General features: G+C 21.7%; 1 protein-coding gene across 2 annotated transcripts in view; it reads left to right on the plus strand.

The window, feature by feature from the left end:
- LOC117175127 (eEF1A lysine and N-terminal methyltransferase homolog) overlaps positions 1 to 27,950 on the plus strand; it is a 55,990-nt gene that overhangs the window by 20,333 nt on the left and 7,707 nt on the right. For both annotated transcript variants that reach the window (XM_033364701.1, XM_033364702.1), the window contains exons 5-7: positions 13,364 to 13,620; positions 20,446 to 20,807; positions 26,497 to 26,678. In XM_033364701.1, coding sequence (XP_033220592.1) covers positions 13,364 to 13,620; positions 20,446 to 20,807; positions 26,497 to 26,678 — 801 coding nt within the window. The remainder of the gene's footprint in view (positions 1 to 13,363; positions 13,621 to 20,445; positions 20,808 to 26,496; positions 26,679 to 27,950) is intronic.

The raw sequence follows: 27,950 nt of genomic DNA on the forward strand, positions 1-27,950 counted from the left end.
TGAATATAACTCCATAATAATATAGTCGTAATTAAAGGCTTTTATTACACATAAAGTATTTTTTAAATCTATATTATTCAATTTTTAACCCATTTAATTTGAAATTAATTTTAATTATTCTATTTGAAAAATGTTTAATTTTTAAGCGTAACTGTGAAATTTTGACGTATAAATAACAATTGAAACCTTATTATTTGTATAAAAATTTTGAGTAATTTTAAGAAATATTTGGAAGTTTTCAAAACATTCAAAATTAATTAAAAACTTGAAATGAGTTCAAGTAATTTAAACGTAATGTCTTAATATTTTTTTTGCAAAACTTGTAAATATATTTTAAAATTAATCCATTTTTTCCAAAAAAATTTGGGAAATTATACAAATTAAACAAAAATCCTTAAATTCTTCCAGGTTCTTTTTTGATAATTTTGGAAATCTCTTAAAATCTTTTTAAATTTTCTGTTACAATAATTTTCTTTAATAAAACATCATTTTTATTTTACAATTCTTAAAAAAATCTAAATTTTCTGTTCGAAATATGCAAAAAAAAACATTTTGTTTTAAATTCATTTGTGGGTATTGGAAATCATTTGAAATTCTAAATTCAATTTTAATTTTTTTAAACTTTTTAAAATTTTTAAGCATTTATTTTTAAATTTTCAGGATTTTCTAAAAATTGTAAAAACAAATTCAATTCATTAAAAAATATATTCAAAAGTTCTTCTATATTTCTCAAGGGTTTGAAATAAAATTTGAAAGCTTTTCAAGAATGCTTAAACTATTTAAAATAAAAATAATTTAATTTCTAATTTAAGAACTGTTAGGTTGAAAAGAAGTTATTTTTCAATTTTGAATGCGTCTAGTTTAAAATTACTTAAAATAATATAATTTTGAAATTTTTTAAAGTCCATTGATTGATTGATTTATTTAAAGTATTAAAAATATTAGCGTGGATTTATATTTTTAGAAGTTTTAATTTATTTTGTGTATTGTCTATTACTTTAAATGAAAAAAAAATTGGAATAGGGCTCGATTTTTTTAACTTCATTGACCTTAAAAAAATGTGTGCAAACCGGGAAAAAATCCGTAAAATTACCGGGAATTTTTTTCTTCGATTAAAACGGCTACCCTGAAAACTGAATTATTTTGTTCAAAATTCAAACATTTTTTTCAAGTCATAATTCTTGATTGAAAATTAAAGTCTTTTGTTGAAAATTTGTTAACTTTTCATTAAAAAAAAAAAATAATTTTCCAAAAAAAGTATACGAATTTGATTTAAAGCAGTTGAATTTTTTAACTTATTGTTGAATTTTTTAAGCGCCAAAGATAAATTTTTACAAAATAGTTGAATTTTAAACTAAAAAATAATAATTTTTAACAGAGTACATATATTTCGTACCAAAATAGATCAATTTTGAATAAAATGGATCCATTTTTAACCAACTAGTTCAATTTTTTGCTAAAAAAAAAAAAATTTCTACAAATGACATAAATTTTCGACGAAACAATTTAAACATAGGATGTGATGTTAGTTCAATGTTTTTTAAAAATAATTTTTCGTTTATGTTTTTTATTTCTAAACCTTTTTCACTAAATAATCGAATTTTTAAATTAGAAGTTATTAATTCTGAAATAAAAACGAATTATTTTAATTCTAATTTAAAGTTTAAAACGTTAATTTTCAATAAAAAATATAATTCTTAATAATTCTACGGAAAAAGTTTTTTATTTTTTAAAAATCCAGTTAGATCCAGCCAAAAAAAATCAAATTTTTAACGAAATACTTGAAATCTAAATCTATGAGTCTTCAACCAAAAAGGTTAATTTTCAAGAAAGTTGTTCAAATTTCAACCGAAGAGTGAAACTTTTAACTAAAAGTTTAAGTTTTGATATATCAAAAAAAAAATATTTTAATTTAAAATATTATAAAAAACTGTTGGATTTAACTAACAAAAAGGAATTTAAAAAAACTTGTATCCTTAACTAAAATAGATTAATTTTCAAACAAAAAGTCGCATTTTTGACTAAATAGCTGAAGTTTCTATCAGAAAACGAATTTTCAACAAAATACATAAATTTTCGACTAAATACTTCAATTTTTTACCAAAGTGTTCAATTTTTGAGTCGAATATACGAACTTTTTACAAAACAGGTGAATTTTCAACGCAAGAATATTAATTTTCAACAAAAAAGTTCATTTCCAATATATTTATTGAATTTTTAAGAAAATAGTTTAAATGTCAATTTGAAAAAGTAATTTTTAACAAAAAGAAAAACAAATTTTCACTTAGAATTATGCATCTTTAACCAGAAAAATTAACTTTTAAGAAAGAAGTTCAGCTTTCAACCAAAGAGTAAAATTTTCAATATATAAAGTTGAATCTTTAACGAAAAATGTAGGTAATATGTCAAGAAAAAAAGCTTTAAATTGAAAATTTAAAAAAACGGTTAAATTTAACAAAAAAAAACAACAAATTTTTTTAAAAACTGGAAAAGCATAAATTTTCAAACAAATAGGTAAATTTTCATTAGATCATGTATTTATTTAAATTTGTGTCTTGGATGAAAAATAATTTTTAGGTTGAAAATTTAACTAATTTTTTAAAAATCGTTGTTCTTTTCTTGAAAAATGATCTTTTTAGTTGAAAATTCAACTATGTGTTTCAAGCTTGACTTTTTTTAAAGTTATTCTTCTTATTTGAAATTTAATTTATTCAAGTTAAAAATTTAACTACTTTGTTACATTTTTTTGTGGCTAAAAATTAATTTTTTAATTGAAAAATTGACTTTTTGGTAGAAAATTAGTCTTCTTGTTTTAAAATTCGTCTTTTTAGTTGCAAATTCTTTTCTTTTGATTGAGATTTAACTATTTTATTGAAACTCTTTCTTTTTATTTGAAAATTAATTTTCGAACTTAAAAATGAAGTGTTTTTATTTTACAGTCGAAAATGCAACTGCTTAATGAAAAAATTCGCTTTTTTGGTTCAAAATTAATTTTTTTAACAGAAAATTGAAGTATTCCATTTTTGGTTAAACATGTTTTCTTTTTTAGTTGAAAATTCACTTATTTTGTTGCAAATTGTATATTTTGTTTGAAATTTAATTTTCTTTGACTAAAAACTTCACTATTCCATTTTTGGATGAAAATTGATTTTTTTAGTTGAAAATCTAATAATTTTGTTGAAAATTTTTCTTTCCAGTAGAAACTTAATATTTTTCTTTGGAAAGTCATAATTTTGGTTGAAAATCGAACTATGTCTTTTTGGCTACGAAATTTATACAAATTTTATTTAATTTTTAGTTTACATTTTTTTCTGAACATTTTGAACTAAATAGTCGAATTTTCAAACCAAGAAGATCAATTTTCAACAAAAAATGGACTAGTTTAATTCTAATTTAAAAAAAAAAATAATAATTTTTAATAAAAAAACGAATTTTATGCCAAAAACTATGAATTTTCAACAAATTTCAACAAATCTCAATTTGAACTTTTCACCAATTTGTTGAATTTTCAAGTCATACAGATGAATTCTCTAGAAAATAGTTGAATTTTAAACTTAAAAATAATAATTTTCAACGGACATAAATTTTCATCTAAAATATTTAAGCACAGAATGTGATGTTATTCTAAATTGTATTTGATTAATTTTTATTTTATATATTTTTTTCGTTTCTAAACATTTTTAACTAAATAGTCGAATTTTTAAACCAAAGAAAATTAATTTTCAAAGAAAATGATAATTTTTTTTATTTAAAAAAAAAAAATTTATCGATTTATAATAAAAATCCAGTTAGATTTAGCCAACTATAAAAATTTTAACAAACTACTTCAATCCTCCACTAAAAAAGATTGATTTTCAACTTAACCGTTGCATTTTTGACCAAAAAGAATTGATTTTCTACCAAAAAACGACCAATTTTTTACAAAATAGTTACATTTTTGAGCCGAAAAGGCGAATTTTCTACAAAACAGTTGAATTTTCAACCAAAGAGTTAAATTGTAAATTTACAACAATTAGTTTTGAACCAAACAAAAACGAATTTTCAACTATTTATAATAAAAAGTTGACATTTAAGAAAAAAGTTCAAGTTTCAACCAAGGATAGAATTTTCATGATAAAACGATGAATTTTGAACGCGAAATGTAATGGTTGATATGTCAAAAAAAAAATTTCACTTAAAATTTAAAAAAATAAAACAATAAAATAAAACTAATACAAGAATTTACAAAATTTATCATTCAAATAGTGAAATTTTCAACAAAAAAAGATTATTTTGAAACCCAAAATTTAGTAGTTAAATTTATAAATTTATTTTCAATTGAAAACAATACAATTTTTTATGAAAATAATCAAATTCGCACCCAAAATAGATTAATATTCATCAAACAGTTGTATTTTTAACCAGAAAAGGATAACATTTTTAAAACATAAAATTGTTAAATTTTCTACCAAAAATAGAATAATTAAATCTTCAGTAACAAAAGTTAATTTTCAAAAATAAAATAAAACGAATTTTCAACGAAATAATTTAATTTTCAGTCAAATAAGTGTATAGTTAAAACAAAAGAATTTTTAACAAAGTGATTCCATTTTTAAACAAGTAGGTGAATATTCAACAAACAGATATTTTTATTAAAAGTCGATAACAATTAAATTCAACCAAAAAAATAATGCATTTTCAACAAAATTGTTAAATTTTCAAGCAAAGATATTAAATTTCACCTAAAATTATAAATATAAAATATCAAACTAAACAATAAATTTTTAACAAAGCAGTTTAACTTTAACCAAATAGTTATATTATCAATCAAAAAAGAGAAATTTTGATATAAAAATGGAATAATTAAATTTCCATTCAAAAAAATTAATTTTCAACCATAAATGTAATAGTTGATATTTCTGAAAAACATATATTTTTTTTATTTTATATTAAAATTAGTAGAATTTAACGAACAAAACCGAATTTCTAACAAAAAAAATGAATTTTCAATATAGAAAGACTTTTGATTCAAGAAAAAAAAAAAAAATTTCAACCAAATTGTTAATTTATCATAAATTTAATTAAGTTTGCAACCGAACAGTTGCATTTTTATTACAAAAAAAAGTTTCTACCAAAAGATATGAATTTTCAAACCCCAAAAAGATTTTATATTTTCAAGAAAGTAGCTTAACTTTACACTAAATAGTTTAAGTTTCAATGAAAAAAAAATACATTTTCATTCAAAAATAGAATAGCTCAATTTTTAACAAAAAAGCTTAATTGAAAAAAAAAATTTTGAGCGAGATAGATTTTCAACTGAAGAGATCATTTTTCACCTAAAATTAGGAATTTTTAAAAAAACAAAAAAAAAGAGTTTTTAACAAATTGGTTAAACTTTAAACCAAGTTACATTGTTACATTTTCTACAAAACAGTTGAATTGTCACCCAAAAAATGATACATTTGTAATAAAATTGTTAAATTTTTCTCAAAATATTAAATTTGTAATCAATCAATTACATTTTCAATAAAAAGATGAAATTTCTACCAAAGAAGATGAATTTTCAAAAAAAAAACAATAATTTTCAACTACAAATTATTAATTTTCTACTAAAACTGGAATAGTTAAATTTTCAGTTAAAAAACTATTTAAACAAAATTTCAGTAAAAAGATTAACACAGAAAAACTAAAAAGTAATTTTTAATAAAATAGTTCAACCTTTACCCAGTATTTAAATATTCAACCAAAAAAAATGAATTCTTAACAAAAAATGTAATAGTTGATATTTCAAATAAAAAAAAATATATTTTAATTTTAGATCGATAAAAGTTAGTTAAATTTTCATCTAAAAAAGATCAATTTTGAACCAAAAACATAATAATTGATATTTCTTACAAAAATTGTTAAAAATTTTATATAAAAAACAGTTGAATTCAAACAAAACATACGAATTTTTTATAAAATAGTTGAATATTCAACTATTTATAGATGAATTTTCAAAATTGAATTTTCAACCAAGAAAGATTTTTCAGACAAGAAAAAAGCCAAATTTTAACACAATTTTTGTCTTTTCTATAAAACAGTTTAAATTTCAACCAAAAAGGTTAATTTTTTAATAAAATTTTTACACTTTTTCAAAACAATTATATTTGCATATAAACAGTATCATTTTTAATCTAAAAAAAGACGCAATTTCTACGAAAGAGACGAATTTTCAAATACAATTAATCAATTTTCTACCAAGACAAGAACACTTAAATTTTCATTTAAAGAGATCTATTTTCAATGAAAATTGTGAATCTTAAACCAAAAAATTTGATTTTCAACAAAGTAGTTAATCTTTAAACCAATTAGTCGTTTAAAAAATTGATATGTATGAAAAAGAAAACGAATTTTTAAACCAGAAAGATAAATTTTCAACAAAATAGTCGAATTGTTCACCCAAAAAATTCGTTTCTCAAAAAAGAGAAAAACGTAATCAAATTGTTCAATTTTCAACATCATAGTTGAATTTTTAACAAAATAATTTTCCATTTTTAACCAAATAATAAAGATGAATAGGGATTTTGATCATTTATAGACTAAAGAATAACATTTTAAATAAACATTCAAGTAAATTTTACTACTTTTCAAATATTAGGATAGAAAGTCATAAATTTTGATTAACACTTTTTTTCAAATTTATGACATTTTTTATTTCTGATGTGAGTTCGAGGTCTGTAATAGGATTTTTTCATAATCAGAATTGCTATAAGACCTGGAAGTCCTGAAAAAGATAAAAAATTTTCAATAATTTCTGGATAAATCAGGAAAATTATGGAATTAAAAAAAAAACTGGATTTTTTCTATCCGCACGTACTAAGCTTTAATATTTATGTTGACTAATTGAATTTTTGTAATGATAAAAATAATATTATCACAGTTTCAAAATTCTTTAAATTTTCATAATATTATTAGTGAAGATTGTTAAAAATAAATAATTTACAAGAAACTGGAGCAACGTTTTCAAATAAAAATGTAGAAAATGATCGATTTGGGATTCTACATTTTCCTATTTTTTTTCGTAGAAAAATGTAATTAAATATTAATTAACCTCAGTAGAAAATTGTATTTTATTTTTAAAAATCTCTTAAGATTGATAAAAAACTAAATCTTCATTTTAAAGTCGCAAATTTTTCTATTTTTTCTTAGAAAATATTATTTATTTCTTTGCGTAAAAATTTAAATTAAAAAAAAAAACTACAAATTTAGCTTTTGCAAATCGCAAATTTCATTTTTAATTTTCCTATTTATCCGTCGTGAATTGAATTTATTCCTAATTATGTGAGAAATTTATACTTTAAAAAAATGAAAGGTAAAAATTAACAAACAGCTTTTAAAAATCGTAAATCTTCGTTATTTTTTGTGGAAAAGAAAAATTTTATTTTCTTTTAGAAATTTTCAAAAATATTAAATTCTTCAAACGATATTCTAGATATTATGTTTTTATAAATTTGTTTGTTGGATAAAAATTGTTTCGGTTTTCCAATTATTGATAATTGAAATTTTGAATTTGATCTGGTTTGGTTAAAAAAGCAATTTTTGGTTGCAAATTGGTTTAAAGTTTAACTACTTCGTTGAAAATCAAATTTTTTGTTTTAAGATTGATAATTTTCATTGAAAATAGATCTCTTTAGTTGAAAATTTAACTATTTGAATGAAAATTATTTCTTCTTTTTGGTTGAAAATTACTCTTTTTAGTTGAAACATCAACTGTTACAATTTTCGTTGAGAATTCATCTTTTTAGGTTGAATATTGAACTGCTTGGATACAAAAAAATTCAGGTTTAAAATTCATATCTTTGGCTGAAAATTTAAGTTTTTTGTTGACATTTTCTGTCTTTAAATTAACTTTTTAAATTGAAAATTTAACTAGTCTTGTCTTGATAGATAATTGATCAATTGTATTGGAAAATTCGTCTTTTTGTTATAAATTGCATCTTTTTGTGTTCAGAATGTTAATTTTTATATGCAAATATAATTTATTTGAAAAAAGTGTAAAAATTTTATGGAAAAATTAACCTTTTTAGTGAAAAATTAAACTTTTTGTAGAAAATATAACAATTTTGTTAAAATTTGGCTTTCTTCTTGCCTGAAAAATCTTTCTTATTTGAAAATTCAATTTTGAAAAATTATTTGTAAATAGTTGAAGATTCAACTATTTTATGAAAAATTCATCTTTTTTGTTTGAATTTAACTGTTTTTTATATAAAATTTAAAAACATTTTTGTTATAAATATCAATTATTATATTTTTGGTTAAAAATTAATTTTTTGGTTCAAAATTTATCTTTTTTAAATGAAAATTTAACTGTTACCGATCTAAAATTAAAATATTTTTTTATTTGAAATATCAATTATTACATTTTTTGTTGAGAATTCATTTTTTTTTTTTTTGGTGGAATATTTTAATACTGGGTAAAAGTTGAACTCCTTTTCAAAAACTCTTTTTTTTTTGTAAAAAAATTCCTAATTTTAGTTAAAAAATGATCTCTTCAGTTGAAAATCTAACTACGTTGTTAAAAATGTCTTTTTTCGAATAATCGTTTTTGTTAAAAATGGAATTATTCCATTTTTTATTGAAAATGTTCGGTTGAAACTATAATTATTTTTATGAGAAATTAACAATTTGTTTGAAGTTTGGTTTTCTTCTGGGATAAAATGTCTTTTTTTATTGAAAATTCATTTATTTTGTTATAAATTCTTCTTTCGGTTAAAAATGTAACTTTTTTAAAAATTTAATCTGTTTTTGTTAAGGATACAACTATTTTGTAAAAAATTCGTCTTTTTTGCTTAAATTTTACTATTTTTAATAGAAAATAAAAAAAATATATTTGTCATAAATATCAACTATTACATTTATAGTTGAAAATAAATTTTTTGTATTGAAAATTTAATTATTCCATTTTTAGATCAAGGTTTGAAAATTCGTTGTCTTTTTAATACATATTAATTTTTTAAACCCATATTCATCTATTATATTTTAGGTTGAAAATTTGTATTTTTTTTTAATATGCAAATTTTTGGTTTAAAATTAATCTGTTTCAGTTAATAATTCCAGTTTTTTTTTAAATTTGTTTTTGCTGGTTAAATTTAAATGTTTTTTTTTTATTTTTAAGTGAAATCTTTTTCTTTTTTTTTTTTTTGACATACCAACCATTACATTTCGCTTTCAAAAATGCATCGCTTTATCATGAAAATTCTAGCTCTTGGTTGAAAGTTGAACTTTTTTCTTAAATGTTAATTTTTTATCATAAAGATTCATAATTTTAGTTGAAAATTCGTTTTTGTTTGGTTTAAAATTAATTGTTGTAAATTTACAATTTAACTCTTTTGTTGAAAATTCAACTAATTGGTTGAAAATGACCTTTCTGGTTGAAAATTAATATTCTTTGGTTGAAAATTCAGTTGTTTTGTAGAAAATTGAACTATTTAATTGAAAAATTATGTATTTTGTTAAAAATCCGTTTTTTTTATAAAACGCAACATATTGGTTAAAAATGCAACTCTTTGGTTGAAAATTAATCTGTTTTAGTTGAAGATACAAGTATTTTGTTAAAAATTCATTTTTGTTTGTTAAATCCTACAGCTTTTTATCATGAACTAAATTTTTTTTTTAAACAACTACTAAATTTTTCGTTGAAAATATATCTTTTCCAGAAGAAAATTTCACTTTTTTTTTTAAATTTGAACTTATTTCTTAAAAGTTAATCTTTCTGGTTGAAGATTAATAATTTGAGATGAAAACTAGTCTTTTTTCTTGTTAAAAATTCATATTCACGGGACGAAAGCTCAACTGCTTTGTAGAAAATTCGCCTTTTCGGCTCAAAAATGTAACTACTTTGTAAAAAAATTTGTCGTTTTTGGTAGAAAATCAATTCTTTTTGGTCAAAGTGCAACAGTTAAGTTGAAAATCAATATTTTTAGTGGAGGATTGAAGTATTTTGTATACATTTTTATTGTTCACTATATCGAACCGCATTTTTATTATAAATCGATAAATTTTATTGTTAAAATATCAAAAATGACTATTTTCTTGGAAAATTAATTTTTTAACTTAAACATTAATTTCCTTTGATTTAAGAATTTGAATATTTAGTTAAAAATTATTATAAACGAAAAAAATATATAAAATAAAAATTAATCAAATACAATTTAGACTAACATCACATTCTGTGCTTAATTATTTTAGATGAAAATTTATGTCATTTGTTGAAAATTATTTTTAAGTTTAAAATTCAATTATTTTCTAGAGAATTCATCTGTATGACTTGAAAATTCAACAAATTGGTGAAAAGTTCAAATTGAGATTTGTTGAAATTTGTTGAAAATTCATAGTTTTTGGTAAAAATTCGTTTTTTTTATTAAAAACTATTTATTTTTATAAATTATAATTAAAGAAATAAACTTTCGTATTGAAAATTAATATTCTTTGGTCAAAAATTCAACTGTTTTGTAAAAAATTGAACTATTTAATTGAAAATTTATGTATTTTGTTGAAAATCTGTTTTTCTTTACAAACTTCAACATATTAGTTAAAAATGCAACTCTTTATTTGAAAATTAATCTGTTTTAGTTGAAGATACAAGTATTTTGTTAAAAATTCACTTTTGTTGGTTAAATCCTACAGCTTTTTATTATGACCTAAATTTTTTTTCAAACAACTGCTAAATTTCTCGTTGAAAATTCATTTTTTCCAGAAGAAAATTTCACTTTTTTGTTAAAATTTGAACTTATTTCTTGAAAGTTAATCTTTCTGATTTTTTTTTTAGATGAAAACTAGTTTTTTTTTATTGTTGAAAATTCTTTTAACTATTTTTTTTTTAAATTTGTCTTTTTTGATAGAAAATCAATTCTTTTTGGTCAAAAATGCAACGGTTTAGTTAAAAATTAATCTGTTTTTTTTTTGTTTTTTGTTTTTGTTAAAATATGAAAAATTACTATTTTCTTTGAAAATTAATTTTCTTCAATTAGAATAATGTAATTGATTTTTTTGTTAAAAATTGATTTTCTTTGGTTTAAAAATTCGACTATTTAGTTGAAAACGTTTAGAAACCAAAAAAATATGAAATAAAAATTAATCAAATACAATTTATATAAATTTCGTAGCCAAAATGACATAGTTCAATTTTCAACCAAAATGATGAGTTTACAAAGAAAAATTTTCAACATAATTGTTAAGTTTTCAACAAAAAGAAAAAATAAATTTTCATCAAAAAATGGAATAGTGAAATTTTCAGACAAGGAAAATTAAATTGAAAACAAAATATACAATTTGCAACAAAATAAGTGAATTTTCAACTAAAAAAAAACATCTGTAACCAAAAAAAGGAATACTTCAATTAACTGTTAAAAAAAATTAATTTTCAACCAAAAAACCGAATTTTTCAATTAAACAGTTGCATTTTCAGTCATAGAGATGAATTTTCAAATTAATTAATGAATCTTCAACCAAAAAAGTTATTTTTTAACAAAACAGTTAAATAACGAATTTAAAATAAAACACTTTATTTTTAAGTTCGAAAATTAATGTTCAAAGAAAAAAGAAAAAGTTCCAATAAAATAGTTCAATTTTAATCGAAAAAAATGAATTTGCAACTAGAAAAAAAATTAGTAAAAAATGAAATTTTCAGTTGAAAAAAATAATTTTGAATCAAAAAGATGAATTTTAAAACAAAAAGATTAATTTTCGACCAAAATGTCAAGTTTTCAACTGAAAAATTAATTTTTAGCAACAAACAAATATTTCTAAAAAAGTAGTTACATTTTCAACCTGAATAAATAAAATGTCAAATAAGAGGAATAATTTAAAAAAAGACAATCTTCAACTTAAAATATTAATTCTCAGCCAAGAGCCAAATTTCCAATAAATACATGATCTTATGAAAAACCTTTGTTTTAAGTATAAACCTCAACTTTTTTTTATTTTTGTAGTAAAAATGTATTTTTTTCATTGAAAATTAAACTAATTGGTGTAAAGTTAAACTACTTTCTTCAAAATAAAAAATATTGTTGGGGTTGGAAAATGCATCTCTTTTGGTAGAAATTTTTTAAAAATAAAAATGCAACTGTTCGGTTGCAAATTTAATTAATTTTATGATAAATTAAGAATTTGGTTGAAATTTAGTTTTTTTTTTTCTTGAATCAAAAGTGTTTCTTTATTGAAAATTCATTTATTTTGTTATAAATTCGTCTTTCGGTTAAAAATTCAACTTTTTGGTTGAAATTTAATCTGTTTGTTGAAGAATCAGCTATTTTGTAAAAAATTCGTCTTTGTTGTTTAAATTCTACTATTTTTGATCGAAAATAAAAAAAAATATTTGTCAGAAATATCAACAATTAAATTTATGGTGAAAAATTAATTTTTTTGATTGAAAACTTAATTTTTCCATTTCAGATTAAAACTTCTCTTTTTCAGTCGAAAATATAACTATCTTTGTCTAAAAATGTAACTATATTATTGAAAAAGCGATTTTTTGGTTGAATTTAATTGTTGGCGACTTTTAATAAAAATATTTTGTTTTTTGAATATTCACCTGATTGTTTAAAAATTGAATTACCTTGTTAAAAATTCTTTTGTTTTAACTATTAATTTATTTGACTGAAAATTAAATTATTTCGTTGCAAATTCGTTTTATTTTATTGTTGAAAATTAACTTTTGTTACTGAAGATTTCATTATTCTAATTTTATTAGAAAATTAACCATTTTTAGTTTTAGAAATTTGATCTTTTTCTCGTTAAAAATACAACTGTTTGATTAATATTAAGATATTTTGGGTGGTGCGAATTTCATTATTTTCATAAAAATTTATACTGTTTTTAATTGAAAATAAATTTATAAATTTAACTACTAAATTTACGGTTGAAAAATAGTCTTTTTCTGTTGAAAATTCCACTATTTCAATGAAAATTCTTGCACTTTGTTGAAAATTTTCGTTTTTCGGTAAAGAATTAATCTTGGTTAATTGTTTAAAATTAAAAAATTAATCTATTTTGTTGAAATTGCAATAATTTTACTGGAAATTTAAGGAATGTAAAGCGATTTAAATTGAATTTAATACAGAATCGAGCAGTTAAAAAATTGTTTTCATAGAGCATATTACTTTTTTCTTTAAAAAATTTCCATTCAACTTTTAATTGATTAATAATTGTGCAATAAATTGGAAGACCTGAAAAAGTAATGGAATTATTAAACCGGAACTGGCTTTAGTTACCATTTATTTAATCTTAATTTTAAAAACTAAAATAAGAAGATTTGGAAAAAGTCGATAAAACGATCCTATTTAGAATTTCAATTCTGAAATTCATTACACTTATTTTCGTAGACTATTTGAACTTTCGCTAGGTTTTAGAAGTAGCTTTGAACGGACCTCCTCAAAGGGTTGAATCTGCTGATGAAATCGTAAGAGCAGTGACTTCCGCTCAAGAATCTGCTCTTATTTGTAATACTCTTTACAAAGGAAGCGTCGCAGACGTTGGGGAAGTTTCTCTGGATTTGTATCGAGCAGGAGAAAAAACTCCTAGGTATACTCTTCATGTCGTGGATCAACCCAGAAGTAAAGGCTGCAGAACGTACGCAGCTTTTATTGTTCCACAAGGAAGGTAATTTTAAGCCTCTTTGCACTTGAATTTAAAGCCTCTGGAAATTATTTGACCGGGAATTGAATTTTTGAAAAACCGGGAATTATTATTTTTATATAATTTTAATTTATTTAATTTAAATTTTATTTATTTCAATAATTTAAATTAATTTATTAACTATTTCACGTTTTTGGATCTTAGATTTTTCAGATTACCTAACTTTATTCTAATTGGATTATAGTTTATTATTTTTAATAATTATTGTTATAATTTATTTATAATTTATTTATAATTTATTGTATAATTTACTATTGTATTTTTTTTCGTTGACATTAGTTAGTAGTACTTAATAGTACTTCATATTAATAAACTTATTTGTTTATTTGGAACTATTATTTTGTGCACTTGACTTACCCTTGATAATTTAACAATTTTGCCGTAAAAATCAGAGAAATTACTGGCTTTTTATCAATTAAAAAGCATGTTTATCATAAGATTTAAATAATGTAATCAGGATGGCCGCTGGACCGGGAAAACGAGAAATGATCGGGAATTTTTTGAGACCGGGAAATGACAGTGAATTTTTTTCTATCAGGAATTTTACAAATTTGTAGAAGAAAAATCTGTCCACGTTGCGATTTCAACAGTTTTTAAATAATTAGTTGAATTTTTATGTTTTTTAATTATGCTTTTATTTAGCTTACAATGCGTAATTCAAAATTTTTGTATATTAAAAACGTTCTATTGAAAATTGTTATTTTTAAGCTTACATTTTTAATTTAAAGAATTTTTAAATGCTTTCTCGAAGACTTGAACAAATAAAAAATAAAGGCCTTTGATGCTGAAAATTTTGGATAAAAAACTTTTTTATTTAATAAACAATTTTTTTAATTTATCTGTACTTTAAGTAATAAAAAGTTAAAACGATTTGACAAAACGATTGTAAAACAGTTAAAAATTGAAGAATTTTGAGGTTTTAACGTTAAAACTTAAACGGTTTCAATTTGAAAGTCTTAGTCATGAAGCAAATGTGAAGGTGTGACTGAAAGTTTATAAACTATTTTCAACTTAAAAATAACTTCATAATGGTATAATCTTAATCAAAGGATTTTATTAAATTTAAAATATTGTTTCAGTCTAAAATATTCCTTTTTTAACCCATTCAATTTGAAATTTCTTATTAAAAAAAAAAGATTAATTATTGAATATTTAGCAATATTTGAATTTTTATTTAAGTAAAGTAAATTGAAACGAAATATTTGAAAGTAAAGAAACTTTAACTTAATTTTTTGACATAGAAAGCCTGGAATCGTTAAAATTTCGAAGACCCTTAAAACTTTGAACGTCACCATTTTAATTCTTGTATTTCGAAAAATGCTTAATTTTTAAGTGAAAGTTTTAATTTTTAATCTGTAATTTGCAAATGAACATTTGTAGAAAAACTTTGAGTAATTTTAAGAGATATTTAGAAGTTTTAAAAAGATTAAAAATTATCATGTAAATTTTAGAAAGTTTTCTTAAAATCTTTTAGAATCTTTTTTGAAAATTTAGTTTAAATTTTTGAAAAACTTTATAAATATTCTCTTAAAATAATTTTTTAAATTGAAAAGTTATTTTTTATTTTCCTATGAATCTTAAGAAAATCTTTTTATTCTATTGAAGCCTTTCAAAATTCTTAAAAAGAATCTAATTTTTTGTTTAAAATCTGCGAAAAACTACATATCTCTTAAAATTACTCAATTTTGTCTACAAATAATAAATGTTCAATTGTTATTTATACGTCCAAATTGTAAACAAAATTTCTAAAATTTGCAGAATTTTCTGAAAATTGTAGAAAACATTCAAATTATTTTGACAGATATTTAGAAGTTCTGAAAATTTTTCAAAAATAATTTTAAATGGAAGATTTCTGAAGATTTTGAAATAAAATTTTGAAGCTTTTCAAGTATGTTTAAACCATTTAAAAAAAATAATTTAATTTCTAATTTAAGAAGTCTTCAGTTAATTTTTTTCAATATTTGATGTTTCTAGCTTAAAATTCCTTAAAATTATATAATTTTGAAAATTTTAAAGTTCTTGATTTATTTTTTAATTTAGAGCATGGAAAATGATAACGTGGATTTATATTATTTTATATTAAAAAATTTTAGTACCTTTAATTTTATACGCGTAAATGAAACTGTACTGAGAGAAACTTTATGAGAGAAAATTTGTTTACTTTTCCCCATTATAAGAAACAATTTTTGCAATTTTTTTTTTTAGTAAATGGATTTATCACGTTTTATTCGCTTATTTCTATTAGAACAGGGAATTTTAGAAAATAGTTATCGCTTTTATTTTACGAAATCAAGTTTTCGTAAGGAAATATAATTTCACTTTGAACAGGGAATTTTTTTACATGGAACGGGAATTTTAAAAATATATATTATTCGGATTTAGCAAAAAAGATTTTTTAAAATACCTCTTTTAAGTCAGCATTCGTCACAATTTGAAAGTTCCCTACTAAATTTTGGATAAGGAAAGTACTTCAAGCAGTTTTTAGAGTTTTTCGGAAATAGAATCGGAAATTTTATAACATTATTCGTCGCGAATTTATTTTTTGTTAGTTAAAAATTCGACTGCTTGCAGCTAGAAGGTAAACTCGTTTGTTAAAAATAAATTTATTTTATTTGAAGATTCATTCATTATATATTCTAGTAGAAAATTTAACTATTTTGCTAAAAATCGATTTTTTTTAAGCTTTAGATTTTTAATCTAATATTCAACAAATTTAACAATTTTGGTTGAAAATTTATATTATTTATTTAAAAATTAAACTATTTGTTTAAAAAATGGTTACACATTATGGAAAATTCGTATTTTTTTGTAGAAAAGTAATATTTATGATTAAAAATTCATTTTTTTTGGTAGGTATAAAATTCACGTATTCCAGTTGCAGATACATAATTTTAGCTATAAACACATAAGTTGGGTTGAAAATGAATTTCGTGAATTGAAAATGTTAACTATTACATTTTTGGTTAAAAATTGATTTTTTCTATTTAAATGTTCACCAATTTGACTGAAAATTAATCTTTTTCAATTGAAAATTCAACTATTTTTGTTGAAGATTCACGTATTTTGTTAAAAAATCGTTTTCTTTTTTTTGTAAAAATATTCTTTTTCTTTAAAAGTTAATCTGATTTTAAAAAAAATTCTTTCCGCTTAAAAATTCCAAGATTCCAGTTAAATGATTATCATTTTAGCTTGAAATTCGTCTTCTAGATTGAAAATAGAACTGTTTGGTTGAAAGTTAAAATCTTTTCTTAAGAATTTATTTTTTGGTTGAAGATTCATCATTTTAATTAAAAATTCATTTATTTGGTTGAAACGTGAGCTATTTGATTGAAAAATTGTTTTTTATTTAGATGAAAAAGGATTTTTTTCAAAAATTAAACTATTTTGTTGAAAATTTGTTTTCTTTTTGGTTAAGATTTTTTAAAACTGAAAATGTAACTATTAATCTATTTGATTATTCCGTAGTTTTAGTTGAAAATTAATGTCCTTGGTTAAACATTCATTTTTTGACTAAAAACTGAATTATTTAATTTTTGGTTGAAAAATCATATTTTTTAGTTGACATTTTTAAAAATAAAACTTAGTTATTTCAGTTTTTGTTGACAATTTATCTTTTTCGTGTAAAACATATGTTTTTTTCCAACTATTACAGTTGAAGATTCATCATTTATGGTAAAAATTTATCATTTGGTTTGAAAGTTAATTTTTTCAACTGAAAATTTAACCTTTCCACTTTTAAGTTGCAATTGGACCTTTTCTAGTTCAAAATTTAACAATTTGAATGTAAATTTGTCTTTTTCAATTGAGAGTTCATTTATTTCGTTAAAAACTTACGTATTTAAAAAAAAAAAAACTAATTTTTTGGTAGAAAATGTTTTTTTAAAGTTAATCTCATTGTTTAAAAATTCTTCTTTTTGGTTAAAAATTCTAGTATTTCAATCAAATATGCATGATTTTAGTTGAAAATTTATCTTTCAGATTATAAATAAATGTACTTTTTTGAAAAATAATCTCTTTCGTTGAAAATTAATTTCATTAGGGAAGATTCATCATTTTAGCTAATTAAAAATTTATTTCTTTGTTTAAAAAATGAGCTTATTTATTGAAAATTTATTTCTTTTTTGGCTAAAAAATTAGTTTTTAGTTAAAAATCTGTCTTTTTTGGTTGAGCATTGATTTTCTTAACTAAAAATTTAATTATTTCATTTTTCGTTGACAATTTCCCTTTTTTAGTAATTTTTTTTCTAAAGTACAACTATTTGAGTTGAAGATTCATTGTTTTAATTAAAAACTCATTTTTTTAATTTAAAATTCAACTATTTCAGTTGAGGATTTATCATGTTAGTCGAAAATTCATCAGTTAAGATGAAACTTAATTTTTTTTACGAAAAATCTAACTATTCAATTTTATGTTGAAAATTAATTTTTTTCTAATTCAAAATTCAACTATTTGGTTGCAAATTTGTCTCCTTTGGTTGAAAAATCAACTTTTTCGTTAAAATTCATGTATTTTGTTGAAAAATTGTATTTTTTCGTAGAAAATTAAACTTTTTATTTAAAAATTAATCTTATTGTTTAAAAATACATCTTTTTGATTAAAAAATTCTAGTATTTTAGTAAAATGTGCTTTATTTTGGTTAAAAACTTATCTGTCAGATTATAAATAAATGTACTTTGTTGAAAAATAATCTCTTTTGTTGAACATCAATTTCATCAGGAAAGATTCATCATTTTAACTAATTAGAATTTTATTTCTTTGTTTTAGAAAATGAGTAATTCTATTGAAAATTTGTTTCTTTTTTGGTTGAAAAATGATTTTTTTAGTTAAATCTTCGTTTTTTTATTGGCATTTATTTTGTTAACCTAAAACTGAATTATTTCATTTTTGGTTCAACTATTTCAGTTGAAGATTCATTGTTTTAGTTAAAAACTCATTTTTTTGTTTAAAATTGAGGATTTGAGTTGAGGTTTCATCATTTTAGTTGAAAATTCATAAGTTAAGATGAAACTTAGTTTTTTTTACTAAAATTGTGACTATTCCATTTTCTGTTAAAAATTAATTTTTTTCTAATTCAAAATTCGACTATTTGGTTGCAAATTGGTATCGTTTGATTGTAAATTCATATATTTTGTTGAAGAATTTTATTTTTTCGCAGAGAATTAAACATTTTGTTTAAAAATTAATCTTATTGTTTAAAATTACATCTTTTGCGTAAAAAATTTAAGTATTCTAGTCAAATATGCATTATTTTAGTTGAAAATTTATCTTTTAGGTCAGAAATAAATTTACTTTGTTGAAAAATACATCTTGTTGGTTAAAAATTCTAGTATTTCAGTAAAATGTGCATTTTTTTAGTTGAAAATTTATCTTTCAGGTTATAAATAAATGTACTTTGTTGAAAAATAATCTTTTTTGTTGAACATTAATTTCATTAGGGAAGATTCATCATTTTAACTAATTAAAAATTTATTTCTTTGTTTAAAAAATGAGCTATTTTATGGAAAATTTGTTTCTTTTTTGGTTGAAAAGTGATTTTTTTAGTTAAAAATTCATCTTTTTTGGTTGAACGTTGATTTTCTTAACTTAAAACTTAATTATTTCATTTTTGGTAGACAATTTACCCGTTTATTTATTTTTTCTCAGAAAATTTAACTTCTTGTTTAAAAACTAATCTTATTGTTTAAAATTACAACTTTTTGGTTGAAAATTCACGCTGAGGCTTACAGACATGGCCAGTTAAATGCTACCCGAATTGCACAATAGCAGGAGAGAAGCCATTATACAGGGGTGTTTTCATATTTCGCGCCTTTAAAGTTGCATTCGGATCGGCCATTCGGCCAAGTCCGTGCATCTTCGGATCAAGTTTATGAGAATTTCCATGGTTGCGTTCGAAACTTCAAGCGGTTATGTTCAGATTCACCTGTTTGCCCTAGTCGCTGTCAGTAAATATAGGCAATGTCAATTTAAAGTTTACGTATGTAATATTTCATTCATTTTATTTAAAACATATCCTGTCGATTCATAACATACCTTTTTTTATGCAGTATAAATAAGCGTTAAACACCATTCACTCTTCGCCCACTGGAAGCGCAGAATATTATTACTATTTTATAGTATTTGTCACTGAGCAGCTATTCTGTAATGATATTAGCAAAGAAAAAAAATTACGTTTACTTCTCAGTTCACATGTCTCACTTCATTATTAATTAAACACTTTTATTATTTGTAATTACTATATAACATAACCTATATTGTTTTGACACTTGTATCCGTTTGGAGTTTCGAACGCATCCATGGAAACTATCATAAACTTGATCCGAAGCTGCACGGACTTGACGGAATGGCCAATCCGAATGAAACTTTAAAGGCGCGAAATATGAAAATACCCCTGTATAATGGCTTCTGCCCTGCTGTTATGCAATTCGGGTAGCATTCAACTCGCCATGTATGTAAGCCCCAGCGTGTCCACCCTGTTTGTGTGGGTGTGTGTCTCTGGAAATTCAACCATTTCGTTAAAATTCAAGTATTTTGATGAAAAATTGTATTTTTTCGTAGAAAATTAAACTGTTGTAAATGCAACTGTTTCATTGAAAAAAATTTTTTTTTTTCGTTTAAAATTTATCTATCGTGATAAAAATTGCCTTTTTCTTGGAAATTCGTATTTTCGGGGTTTGAACTGAAATGTTTTCTGAGAAAATTCAACTTTTTAGCTGAAAATTAATCTTTTCGATTGAAAATTCATTTTTTTTTGCTTGAATTTCATACCTTATTTGTCTGACATCTGCCAGGGAACTAGATTGGCTCTTCAGTACCAAAGAAGGAAGACAACAGCTTCTGAAAACAACTCAGCGAGACAGACTCGCAGTCGTAACTCTTCGGAGAGACCACATTTTTGAAAATTTGGAAGCAGTGAAAGAAGAAATAGGAGAAAGTATCAGTAATTTAGCTCCCTCGGGTCTCTCCGTCGCCGAAATTCCCTTTTTATCTCTTGGTACTGATGTTGGAAAACGAAGTATTTGCTGCGAAGGAACGAGCGAGATGAGTGGTGCTTATGTCGTCGAAGAAATTGAGGACGCAGGACACATTTACAGAAGGCTCATCTTTTTAAATAATCAGTTTACTATCCAGAGCGAAGCGAGGCTAAAACTTGGTTAGTCAATTTTTATTTTTGACTAGAACCATCAATCTTTTTTTTTTTGTCGAAAATTTATCTTTTTTGATAGACATTCAATTTAACTAATAAAACTATTTTTTTTTTAACTTGGTCTTTGTTGATAGAAAATTCATCTTTTGGGCTGAACATTCATTTTTTTGGCGGAAAATGTAACAATTCGGTTAAAAATTCGTTTAAAAATTTAAACTTTTGCTGAAAATTAATATTTTTGCTTGAAAATTCAGTTCTTTAAATGAAAATTAGAATCTTTTATCGAAAATGTAATTTTTTAACTGAAGATTAAAACATTCTATTTAAGTATTATTTTGAAAATTCTTTTTTCTGTTCAAAATTAATTTTTTTAACTGAAAATTTAAGGATTCCATTTTTTTTCAAAATTATATATTTTTTTTTTTTTTTGAAAGACATTTAATTTAACTAATAAAACTATTTCGATGAAAAATCATGCATTTTGTTCAAAATTTATTTTTTTTTAAGCAAAATACATTATTTAAAATAAATCTTTCTTGGTTTAAAATGAATCTTTTTGGTCACTAATTCACCTTTTTGTTTGGAAATTCAATTCTTTGGTTTAAAATTTAACTATTTTGTTGAAAATTCGTTTTTTTTCGTTCAAAATTAATTTTTTTAACTGCAAATTTAACGATGCCATTTTTTTCTCGGAAATTTATCTTTTTCGAAAGACATTTAATTTAACTAATTAAACCAATTTGTTGGAAATTCATCTTTTGGGTTAAAAACTTCTTAATTAGGTGGACAATTTAACTATTCGGTTGAAAATTTCTTAACAAATTTAGTTACAAATTCATGTATTTTGTTAAAAATTAATCTTTCTTGATTAAAACTGAATCTTCTTGGTGACTAATTCACATGTTGGTTTGGAAATTCGATTCTTTGGTTAAAAATTTAACTATTAGGTTAAAAATATAACTATTTTGTTGGAAATTCGTTTTTTTTTTTTTTTTTAATTAATTTTTTTTACTGAAAATTTAACGATGCCAATTTTTTCTCCCAAATTTATCTTTTTTGAAGACATTCAATTTAACTAATAATTTTTTTTTATTGGTCTTTGTTGATAAAAAATGCATTTTATGGGCTGAAGATTTATTTCTTCGGTAGAAAATTTAACAAATCGGTTGAAAATTACTTTTAAAATTTTAAATTAGGTTGAAAATTCAGTTCTTTAAATGAAAATTATTATCTGTTATTGAAAATTTTTTTTTAACTGAAAATTAAAACATTCTATTTTTTTGTCGAAAATTTATCTTTTTTGACTGATTTTTTTGGTTGAAAATGCATCTGTTTGGTTGGAAATTGAACTATTTTGCTGAAAATTCATCTATTTTTTTAAACATTTATCTTTTTTGTGGAAAAATCATTTTTTTGGGTTGAAAATTTCCTTATTCTGGGGATTTTTTTATTAAAAATTTTTTATTTGGTTGAAAATGCATGTATTTTGATTAAAATTATTCTTTATTGGTTAAAAATGAATCATCTTGGTGAATAATTTACTTCTTTGTTCATTTTTTTGGCTGAAAATTTAACGATTCCATTTTTTTCTCGATAATTGACCTTTTTTGAAAGACATTTAATTTTGTTAATAAAACTATTTTCTTAAAAAATCATCTATATTGTTAAAAATTTATCTTTTTTGTAAAAAATTCATCTTTTAGGTTGAAAATTTCTTTATTAGGTGGAAAATGTAACTGTTAGGTCGAAAAATTCTTTAGAATTTTGGTTGAAAATTCATTTATTTTGTTTATAATTAATCTTTCTTGTTTAAAAATGAATCTACTTGGTGAGTAATTCACCTCTTTGGTTGGAAATTCAATTTTTTGGTTTGAAATTTAACTATTAGGTTAAAAATTTAACTATTTTTTTGAAAATTCGTTTGTTTTAAAAAAAAAATTTTTTTAACTAATTTTTTGAACTGAAAATTGAACGATTTCATTTTTTTTCTCGAAAATTTATCTTTTTTGAAAGACATTTAATTCAACTAATTAGACTATTTTTTTTAAATTACCGTTTGGGAAAAACTTTATCTTTTAGGTTGAAAATATTTTTCTTGGGTGACAAATTTAACTATTAGATTGAAATTTGAACTATTTTGTTGGAAATTCGATTTTTTTCTTGTTTAAAATTAATTTTTTAACTGGAAATTTAACGATTCCATTTTTTCTTGATAATTGACATTTTTTAAAGACATTTAATTTAACTAATAAAACTATTTTGTTGAGAAACCATCTATTTTGTTGAAAAATCATGTATTTTGTTACAAAATTATCTTTTTTGTTTGAAAATTCAATTTTCTGATTGAAAATTTGTTTTTTTTATTGAATATTAATTTTTTTACTGAAAATTTAATCATTACATTTTTTGTCGAAAGTTTATCTGATTGGGTCGAAATTTAATCTTCTTGGTTAAAAATTCATCTATTTGGTTAAAAATTGAAATATTTTGTTGATAATTCATCTATTGTATTGAAAATGTTTGTATTTTTAAAAACTTTGTTTTTTAATGGTAAAATATTAATCTTCTTGTTGCCTAATTCTTCTTTTTGGTTGAAAATTTAATTCTTTTGTTGAAAATTTAACTACCAGATTGAAAATTGAACTATTTTGTTGAATTTTTTTAAAGAATTTTTTAACCGAAAAATTAAGTCTTTCATTTTTTGTCGAAAATTCATCTTTTTTGAAAGACATTTAATTTAACTAATCAACATATTTTTGTTGTTGAAAACTTATCTTTTCGCGAGAAAATTCATCTTTTAGGTTGAAAATATTTTTCTTTGGTAGAAAATTTAACTATTAGGTTGCAAAATCCTTTACAGATTAAAAAGTTTGTTCGAAAATTCATGTATTTTGTTAAAAATTAATCTTTCTTTTTTGAAAATTAATCTGCTTGTATGATATTCATCTGTTTGGCTGAAAATTCAACTATTTTGTTGAAACTTTGTCTTTTTTGGTAAAATATTAATCTTCTTGGTGACTGATTCCCCTTTTTGATTGAAAATTCAATTTTTTTGTTGAAAACTGAAAGACTAATAAAACTATTTTTTTGAAAGTTGATCTTTTTGGTAGAAAATTCATCTTTTAGGTCAAAAATTTATTTCTTTGGTGGAAAATTTTTACTATTAGGTTGAAAATTCCTGTTAAAATTGAAAATTTTGTTAGAAATTCATATATTTTGTTACAAAGGAATCTTCTTTTGTTGAAAATTAATTTTTTTAGTTGAAAATTTAATGATGCTATTTTTTTTTTTTGAAAATTTATCTTGTTTGAAAGAAATTTAATTTAACTAATAAGACTATTTTGCTGAAAATGTATCTTTTTTGTAGAAAATTCATCTTTTGAGTTGAAAATTGAAATATATTGTTAAAAGTACCTTTTTTCTTGTTTGAAAAGTAATTTTTTGGTTTGAAGATTAATAACTTTTTTTTGAAATATCATCTATTTAATTTATTATTAAACTATTCTGTTAAAAATTCGTTATTTTGTTCAAAATTAGTTTTGACTGAAAATTTAACTATTTAAGTTTTGGTTAAAAATATATCTATTTTTGTAGAAAATTTGACTTTTTGGATCAAAATTTATTTTTTGGTTTGAAAATTCATCATCGCCTTTTTTCTTGTTTGAAAAATAATTTTTTGGTTTGAAGATTCATAACTTTTGTTGAAAATTAATCTATTTAGTTTAATATTCTTTATTTTGTTCAAAATTAATTTTAACTGAAAATTAAACTGTTTGAGTTTTGGTGAAAAATATATCGATTTTTGTAGAAAATTTGACTTTTTGGATGAAAATTAATTTTTTGGTTTGAAAATTCATCATTCATCGCAGTTGAACATTTATCTTTTTAGTTGAAAATTGAAATATGTTGTTAAAAGTGCCTTTTTTCTTGTTTGAAAATTAATTTTTTGGTTTGAAAATTCATAACATTTGTTGAAAATTCATCTATTTAGTTTAATATTCTTTATTTTGTTGAAAATTAATTTTAACTGAGAATTTAAATATTTCAGTTTTGGTAAAAAATATATCGATTTTTATAGAAAATTAGACTTTTTAGATGAACATGAATTTTTTGGTTTGAAGATTCATCATCGTAGTTGAAAATTTATCTTTTTGGTTGAAAACTGAAGTATTTTGTTAAAAGTGGCTTTTGTTCTTGTTTGAAAAATAATTTTTTGGTTTGAAGACTCATAAATTTTTTTGAAAATTCATCTATTTAATTTATTATTAAACTATTCTGTTGAAAATTCGTCATTTTGTTAAAAATTAATTTTGACTGAAAATTTAACTTTTTAAGTTTTGTTTAAAAATATATCTATTTTTGTAGAAAATTCATCTTTTGGGTTGAAAATTTATTTAAAAATTGAAAAGTTGATTAAAAATTCATGTACTTTGTTAAAAAATGATCTTTTTTTGTTTGAAATTTCAATTCTCCGATTGAAAATTAGTTTTTATTGAATATTAATTTTTAACTGAAAAATTAACTTTCATTTTTTGTCGAAATCATTTTTTTTAAGACATTTAATTTAACTAATAAAACTATTTTTTTAAACTTATTTTGTTGGAAAATTTAACTATTAGGTTCAAAATTCCTTTAATAATTCAAAATTTGGTTGAAAATCCGTGTATTTTGTTTAAAATTAATCTTTCTTCATTAAAAATGAATCTTCTTGGTGACTAATTCACTTTTTTGTTTGTAAATTCAATTCTTTGGTTTGAAATTTAACTATTTTGGTAAAAATTAGTTTTTTTGTAGTTCAAAATTTTTTTCTATCTGAAAATTTAACAATTCCATTTTTTTCTCCAAAATTTACCTTTTTGAAAGACATTCAATTTAACTAATAAAACTATTTTGTTGAAAAATCATTTATTTTATTAAAAATTTATCTTTTTTGTAGAAAATTCATCTTTTGGGTTACAAATTTCCTTATCCGGTGGAAAATTTAACTATTAGGTTAAAAAAAATTCTTTAAAAATTTGGTTGAAAATTCAATTCTTTGTTTGAAAACTGAACTGTTTTGATGAATTTGTTATCTGAATTATTTTTTTTTAAGACATTTAATTTAACTAATAAAACTATTTTTTTTAAACTTATATTGTTTGAAATTTTAACTGTCAGGTTCAAAATTCTATTCAACATTAAAAATTTGGCTGAAAATTAATGTATTTTGTTAAAAATGAATCTTTCTCGATTGAAAATTAATCTGCTTGATTGAAAATTCATCTGTTTCGTTGAAAATTGAACTATTTATTTGAAAATTTCTGTATTTTCTTTAAAATTTGTATTTTGTCTTAATGCTTCAAAAGCATTTTTTTTAGTAAGTTTTGGTTTGAACAAATAATTATTTAAATTTAAACAATACAATTAAAAATATTGAAAAATGTAAATTTATCACCTGTTGCAAAAATACAATTTCCGCTTTGTATTTGAGAATAAAGTTATCTTTTGCTCTTGTGAAATAAATTGTGAATCTCGTGAATAAATACTAAAATTTTGCATTAATAAATCTTCACTTTTTTTCAGTTTTATTATGCTTTTCGTGACAATTCTCTTTTTTAGAAAAGAATACTATTCATTTCTGCAACTTTTGCAATTTTAAATGATTTAAAATGATTAATTTTTATGTAATTAAAAATTATTGTGTTTAATTTTCTAGCAAAATCGAGGAGAGGAAAAATGAAGAAGACGATCGATCCTGGTTTTTTAGCTTGTGAACACCATATTTATATGAGTGTGGGTGTAAGTTCGATGACGAGTACCAAAAAGGATGGAGAAGTTCTCGTTGTTGGTCTCGGGGGAGGGGGTCTTTGTACTTTTTTGACCCATTGTTTTCCCAAGGTAAGTTTTCCAAATAAAGCAAATTTTATTCAATTCAGGTCCAAAAATGTCACTCAGGGCCGAAAAGTAGAAAAAATTAATTTCAATATTTATTTAAACCATTATTTATTATTTGTAGAATAATTTTTTTTTTGTAGATTGAAAATTCATATTTTTTGGTTCAAAATCCAAGTTTTAAAAAAATTATTCATTAAAGTTATTATTTTTTTGTTTAAAAATTCGTCTGTTTTGTTGAAATTTCGTCTTTTTCGATTAATTTCAACTGTTTTTGAATTGAAGTTGATACCTATTTTGTTTGAAAATTAAACTATTTTCCTGAAAATTCGTTATGTTTTTTCTAAAGAAAAAATTAACTATTCCATTTTTGGTTGAAAATTGATCTTTTTCAGTTGAAAATTCAAATATGTGGTTAAAAATATATTTTCTTTTTTTTTCAGATTTTTAATTTTAGTTAAATTCGTTTGAAAGTTCACTTTTTATCTTAAAATTTAACTATTTCATTTTTGGTAGACGATTTTTTGCTAGCTTAAAATTGTACTATTTGTTGGAAAATTCGTCTTTTTTTTTGTAGAAAATAATCTTCTTATTTGTAAATTCGACTATTCGGTTAAAAATTCATCTGTTTTGAAGAAAATTTGTGTTTTTGGTTTGCAAATTCAATAATTCGCTTTTAAATTTTTTCGTTTTTAACTAAAAAATTCGTCTTTAGTGGAAAAATTGATCTCTTTTGTTAGAAATTTCATCTTTTTTTGTTAGAAATGCAACTATTTGATAAGAAATGCACGTGTTTGTTAAAATGTCGTCTTTTTTGGACGAATAAATTTTTTTTTATCTCATGTTTTTCATTGAAAATTTAACTATTCCATTTTTGGTTGAAAATACACCTTTTTGATTTAAAATTCCACTATTCCAATTAAATTTTACTTTTTTTATCTAAAATTAATATCCTTTTTGGGTGCAAATTTTGATGGAAATTTGTTGGAAGATTTGCTTATTGCTGAAAATTAATTTTTTGTAACGGACAATTTAACTGATTCATGTTAGGTTGAAAATTGATCTATTTTAGTAGAAAATTGAAATTCTTTATTTTGTTGAAAATTAATTTTAACTGAGAATTTAAATATTTAAGTTTTGGTTAAAAATATATCGATTTTTGTAGTAAATTTGACTTTTTAGATGAAAATTAATTTTTTTGTTTGAAGATTCATCATCGTAGTTGAAAATTTATCTTTTTGGTTGGAAATTAAAATATTTTGTTAAAAGTGCCTTTTT

The sequence above is a fragment of the Belonocnema kinseyi genome, chromosome 6 (genome assembly GCF_010883055.1).
Source record: "Belonocnema kinseyi isolate 2016_QV_RU_SX_M_011 chromosome 6, B_treatae_v1, whole genome shotgun sequence".
NCBI lineage: Eukaryota > Metazoa > Arthropoda > Insecta > Hymenoptera > Cynipidae > Belonocnema > Belonocnema kinseyi.